This window comes from Pezoporus wallicus, unplaced genomic scaffold (assembly GCF_028554395.1).
Source record: "Pezoporus wallicus isolate ANWC-B61680 ecotype Strahan unplaced genomic scaffold, APGP_CSIRO_Pwel_v1 contig_13568, whole genome shotgun sequence".
Classification (NCBI taxonomy): domain Eukaryota; kingdom Metazoa; phylum Chordata; class Aves; order Psittaciformes; family Psittacidae; genus Pezoporus; species Pezoporus wallicus.
Window position 1 is genome coordinate 373,410 of NW_026638968.1, and position 6,000 is coordinate 379,409.

The 6,000-nt window shown below is 55.5% G+C and overlaps 1 protein-coding gene across 1 annotated transcript; it reads left to right on the forward strand.

The window, feature by feature from the left end:
- Positions 1 to 4,215: 4,215 nt before the first annotated feature.
- Positions 4,216 to 5,614, forward strand: LOC130601411 (chorion class high-cysteine HCB protein 13-like). The gene is made up of 3 exons (XM_057413484.1): positions 4,216 to 4,459; positions 4,761 to 4,826; positions 5,348 to 5,614. The coding sequence occupies exons 1-3, from the start codon at positions 4,231 to 4,233 to the stop codon at positions 5,440 to 5,442; spliced, it is 390 nt and encodes a 129-aa protein (XP_057269467.1). The 5' UTR covers positions 4,216 to 4,230; the 3' UTR covers positions 5,443 to 5,614.
- The last annotated feature ends 386 nt before the right edge of the window (positions 5,615 to 6,000 follow it).

The window sequence follows — 6,000 nt, forward strand, 5'->3', positions numbered from 1 at the left end:
CAAAACCAGGGTAAGCTTGTGGGGTCAGGCTCACACTCCTGGACCCAATTGCAGACCTTTGGCTCAGCATTTCTTCCTTTCCCTTTACCAAGTCACCACCCTCTCCATGCTCTTTTTTTTTTCAAAGGGAAGGTGCTATTGGTAGCTTATTTCCAAATCAGAAATAGATATCAAGCCTTTGCCTGGAGCCATAGGTTGCGCTGGTGGCTGAGCCCAGCTCAGAAACCTAGATCTGTGAGTCCCAGTCCTAGTGCAGCCAGCTGGGTTACAAGGTGGCTCCCAAACAGCCCACATCAAAGCATGCTGAAGGGTTGTGAAAGCATTGTAGGATTGCACACAGTGCAGCTCCTGTTTAATGAAAATCTCATCCCTTCCTGCTGCCAGCAAGCCCTGGCTGGAGGTGTGTTTCTATTGCTACCGATATGATGGTGGGACACCAAAGCCTACCATGGAGGGCATTCACCCAGATTAATGGAGACACACCATGTATTTGCTGATGGCTGAGAATCTGGAGAAGCACCAGCTGGCATGTATTTTCCCAACACTGCAATGGAGGTGCAGGGGTTTGGCAGGAAAGCAGGCAGCAGGGAAGGAGAGAGGAGGGAAAGCAGACGATGGGCTTAGCTCATGTCTGCCACTGAGACCAGAACAAGTCTCTGCTCACTGTTTTCTGGGAAAAAAAAAAGGAAAGAAGCCTCCACAGCGTGATGTCACCTCACCAATCCGGTTTTACTCTCAAATGAGTTCCAAGGCTTTGCCTATGTACACGCGGAGCATTTGGGAATGGCTTTCCAGGGGAGGTGATGACTGATTCACACCCTTCCTCCTCTGCCAAAGGTCTGGCAAGCACTGACAAAATGACATCAGCACCTATTTCCTGTGTTTTAAACACTTGTTTATCATCAGCAAATAACAACCCAAGATACCCATCAAAGCCAAGCTGCTTTCTAAGCACTGATCGCTTCTGTGGCTTACTGCTGGCTTTTAGCATCTGGGGTGCTGGGTGTTTGCTGGGTGCTAGAGGCATCAGCACCCTTCCCAGCAAACAGCAGGCAACATGAGGGGCAGTGTACCCCCAGGGACTGCACCCTGGGGTCTCCATGCTGTGCCCACCCTCATTTCATAGCTGCCTGGCTATGAAGCGGACCTGCCCATGGTCCATATCCACCGGAGCCATGATGTGTTACCACACAACTGCAGGGGATGTTGTATCCAAGCAAAAGACAGGTCACCAAACCCAGCACTGCTCAGGAGGGAATGATGAGCCTGGAGCAGGTGTTTTGGGAAGACACGTGCCCATCACCCCTCAGAGAGGGGAAAGCAGGACCTGTAGTTGTCAGCAGGTTCCCTTGAAGGCAATGTGATGCAGTGGCTGCAGAAAATCATGGGCAAACAGAGGCAGAAACAGGTTCATCACGTGCCCCTGTATGATTATGGGTGACTGGAGCTGCACATCCTTCAGCAAGGAGTCAGGGCAGACCTGTGCCAGGTCACTTCCTCAAGAGCCTTTCTCCTCACCTGTGTGGCACCAGCCTTGAGTCATTGCCAGTCACTGGCACCAGCCCCAGCACCATCCTTTCACCAGTTGGATCTAGGCTCCCCAGGTGTTGCAAGTGCCTGTCACAGGGATAGGTACTTCCAATGCATCTTCCTGAAGGCTACCAGGCTCCTTCACTCCTTTCTGGGGAGCCCTGTCCTTGCCATGCCCTGCAGAGCCATCACCCTAGCTCAGCCATCATCATCCCACCAGCAAGCATCATATCCGGCTCTGCCTCGAGCACTGGAGCATCCTGCTGACTCACCCCACTTACTTTGCCTGGCAGTCTTGGGGTGATGCCATGGATGTGCTGGGGGACAGAGCCAGGAATCCCACACAGGGGAACATAGCAGCCAAGGCGTATGGCTCCAGCATGGCAAAAGCTGGCAGGTAACTGCTGCACAGGGCACCTGTTTGTGGGGAGCAGCATCAAGCTTATTTAAATCATAGAATTACATAACGGTTTGGGTTGAAGGGACCTTAAAGCTCGTCCAGTTCCAAACCCCTGCCATGGGCAGGGACATCTTCCGTTAGACCAGGTTGCTCCAAGCCCCATCCAACCTGGTCTTGAACACTGCCAGGGATGGAGCAGCCACAGCTTCTCTGGGCAACCTGTGACAGGGCCTCACCACCCTCATACATGAATAATGAATGTATGTGAATAGTAAATGATGAGGAACTCACATGCTCTCCCAGCAAATGGACAACAGGGGCCAGAAGGTGAACTGGGGCTTGCAGGGCCTTGTAACTGGGGATTTTTAAGCAGTGGGAAGGTCTCCTCGGGGTCCCAGCTCTGCAGCACATCACCCCAATTACCAGCTGCTCCCAGAAATGGCCCAGCTGACATGTGTCCAATTCACAACCAGCCCTGTCCCAGAATAATTACAGAATGGACCAGGAGCAGTACATGACCTCCCAGAGCCCTGACTCCAAGCCCTGCATTATCGGGGAGATAGTGTGCAAAGGTAGGAAGGAAAGAAGGGAAAAAGGGCCCTGAGCTGAGAGTAGGTGATGGAAAGCTTTTTTTCCACCTCATCCTTTAGTGCAGAGATTGCACAGTGCAGCTGACATTGTTCTGGAGGAGGACCACTGTGAAGGGGCCATCCGTCCCCACACCCCTGAACCACCAGCAGCCAGGGACAGGGCAGTCTGCCAGCACCATGGCTTTGCTGTGTGGCCAAGGGTGCCAGGTGATGTGGGAGGACACAGCAGACACTGCAGTGGCATTGGTGCTCTCCTTGCATCCATCATGACTCAAATGGAAGCACTTCCACACTGTGGGAGTGCTCAGGTGGCTATTTCAGGAGCAGAGCACATGCAGGACCCCAAGGAGGAGTCCCACCTCTGCTGTGACCCCTGTAGTGCAGGGGGCCATAGCCGAGGAGAGTATGTGGCCACTTGCACATGTTTCCTGGCACTTTTGTGTTTCCTTGCTCCCACGGGAGCAACTGACACCCTTGGCACTCACCTGATCCCTGGCACCGTCCCCTGCCATCACGCCCTAATGCATCAGCAGCAGCATGACTGCAGGGCTGGCATGCCAGGGCACTGAGGAGCTGCTGCCGAGGTGGAGGTGGCAAAGGAAGGGGCCTATCAGCTCTGCCTTCCTCGGGCTTTTACACACCAATTTCCCACCCTGGCCTGGCAGGGCTGGAAGAGACGCTGAGTCGGAGCGCTGGCACTGCTCCCCACCAGGTCACCCAACAAGCTCCAGACATGCCCAGACAGCTGGGTGGTAAAAATACTCCCTGGCCCTCTGTTTCTGCTGGATTAGCATCACCTCCAACAAACCACTTTAGCCAAGCACTGTGGGCAGCAACCCAGGAGAGATAAAACCCCAAAAGCAAAGCAGTTTCAGAGCCTGGGGCAGCCAGGATGGGGTACCACCGAGACACAAAAACCCCAGGGGTGAGAAGGAAGGATGCTCCAGGGCTGGCAATGCTCCTGGCCATGGGACAGGTCTTCATTGCACCAAAAATCTTGGGAAGCATCATTTTTTTTTTGCACTTTCCACCCCAAAGCCTCACTGCTCTTTAGAGTGGGTGGGTAAAACCCGCTGGAGGAGTTGACCAGGATGATGGCAGCTTGCCTACCACTGTCTTCCCTGCACACCCGGCTAATGGAGCACAGAAATTAACCCAGACAAGTGGGATGGAGCACTGCAGCTGGGAAGGAGACAGGGCCCCAAGGTGGCAAGCACGGCGCAGAGGGGACGTGGGTGCTGCCATCCCGAGGCGCTGGGAGGGCATGGAGGCTCCGGCTGAGCCAGTCCAGCTTGTTGCTGGTCCCGCTCCTGGGAAGGATGTCAGAGCCATCAGATGGGGTCTGGGGTAGGGACCACATCCCTGTCACTCCACTGTACCAGCTCCCCATCTCCTCACTGTGAGGAAGGGACAAAGAGCAGTGGTGACTGCCCCATGATCAAAGCACCTCCTGAGACATCTGGGGGTTTGGCAGACTGGTTTAGGCAAAAGGCGGGGCTGGGGGGGGTCAACCTTGAGTGAATCCACCAGCCCATGGGAGAGAAGCAGCACTCCCAAGGTGGGTGCCATCGGTGTGATGAGAGCTGGCTGTTCTCTGCATGCACACACACACACACGCACACGCGCACACGCGCACACGCGCACACCCCAACATCTTGGTGGTCCCAGACATCCCTCCCTGCTGTCCCCACCACGCCGGGGAGGGGACACATGGGAGCCGCAGGTGCTGCCCGGGGAGTGAATCAGCAGCGCCCGGGGCAGGCGCGGGCTGAGCCGTGTGCAGGCTGCGAGGGGCGGAGGTTTTGCACTCGCTCTCACCGGCCACGGATAAATAAGAGGCGGCGGAGAGTTCCGCTAAAGCGGCTCTTCACGTTGCCCAGCGTCTCCCGACACCCAGCCCAGGCGGACATGGACTCCCAAGACTGCCCTTGTGCCACTGGTAAGCCAGCGCTTCCCTCTGCATCGAGCTGCCAGAGCATCCCTGGGGGACCGCTGATGCTCCAGCCTCCTCCTACATCCTCATCGCTCTCATCCTGGCTGGGCTGCCTGCTGAAATCCTTTCCCAGCACTGCAGTGTCACACCTGGAGCATGTCACTGGGAACGCTGTGACCTCTCCAGAGAGACACCAATGTTCCCCCTGCATCCCTCGGCCGGAGCATCCATGCTGAGCCATGGGGTTGTGGGGCTCCCTTCCCACCACAGCTTCTCAACCTTTTTCCCCTTTTTCTCCGTGTTCTAGGGGGCACCTGCACCTGTGGGGACAACTGCAAATGTAAAAACTGCAAATGCACATCCTGCAAAAAAGGTAGGAGGGGGTCCCTGAGCCACAAGCCGGGGAGAAACATTCATGGAGGGTTTCACTAAACATTCTGGGACACACTGAATCCAATCAGACTCAGATTGCTAGGGTGGAGTTTATTCCTCGTGTACGTTCTTGCCCCTAGAGGAGCACAGGGTGCAATCCACCTGCCACCAGGCAATACCAGCTACCCAGTGTAACCCACAAGTTGGTATACCCCTTGCTGGCAGCTCAGGCTCGGCACAAGTGGATGACCCGGGAAGAAACCAGCATTGGGATTTCTTCTGGCTGCTCCTGACGCTGGCACCCCCGGGCACAGCCGGGGCGGGGGTGGGGAGGTGCTGCTCGGTGAGGGGCTGATGGGCCCTGGTGCAAAACTACCCCGGGAGACATTGCCAGGATGGGGATGCTGCTAAAAGGGGAGTGCACAAGGTTTGGTGCGAGGTCTCCAGACCAGCCACCCCCCACGGGACCTCCCTAGATCTCGCCCTGAGGCCCCCCTGACTCATTCTTCTCCCTCTCCACAGGCTGCTGCTCCTGCTGCCCGGCAGGATGTGCCAAGTGTGCACAGGGCTGCGTCTGCAAGGGGCCACCCTCCGCCAAGTGCAGCTGCTGCAAATGAGGACCCCCAGCTGCACATCTGGGGGTGCTGTGCATCAGAGGGGATGAAGAACAATAACCTTATTGTGTATGTTTGGGTTTTTTTATACGTGTGTTCAGATACCTTTAGTGTTTGTCACTGTGATGTGTAATAAGCTACCTAAATAAAGTAATATGTATATAAAGGTCTATAAGGAAGCTGGCACTTCTGCTGGACGGGGGGGGGGGGGGGGGGGGGGGGGGGTGTCTCTGGAGAGCAGGAGAGCACTGGTTTTGGGTAGTCATGGCAAACAGCTTGTGTGTTCTTTCTGCTTTCTTCTAATCTCGGCTCTGCCCTCCCTACCAGCAGCTCTGACATTTTCCTTGCACAACAAGGTAATTCATAGTTGGTTTTTTTTCCCCCCCCCCACCCTGTTGTTGCCCAAAGGCAAATCCCATGCTTTCTCCTTCACCAGAAATCCTCAGGGCTAGTGAGCAGCTCGTCAGCACGAGCCTTCATTGACAATGTAATAACTGGTGCAGCACTGCCTGTTTCCAGGGGTAATGTTTCCATGATGGGTGGGGTGGTGGAGAAACAGGT

Bases quoted from the DNA above. Each gene is read 5' to 3' on its own strand.
- LOC130601411 (XM_057413484.1), top strand. From the start codon at position 4,231: ATGGGAGCCGCAGGTGCTGCCCGGGGAGTGAATCAGCAGCGCCCGGGG. The intron at 4,460-4,760 runs GTAAGCCAGCGC...TCCGTGTTCTAG, and splicing joins AGACTGCCCTTGTGCCACTG to GGGGCACCTGCACCTGTGGG. The intron at 4,827-5,347 runs GTAGGAGGGGGT...CCCTCTCCACAG, and splicing joins ATGCACATCCTGCAAAAAAG to GCTGCTGCTCCTGCTGCCCG.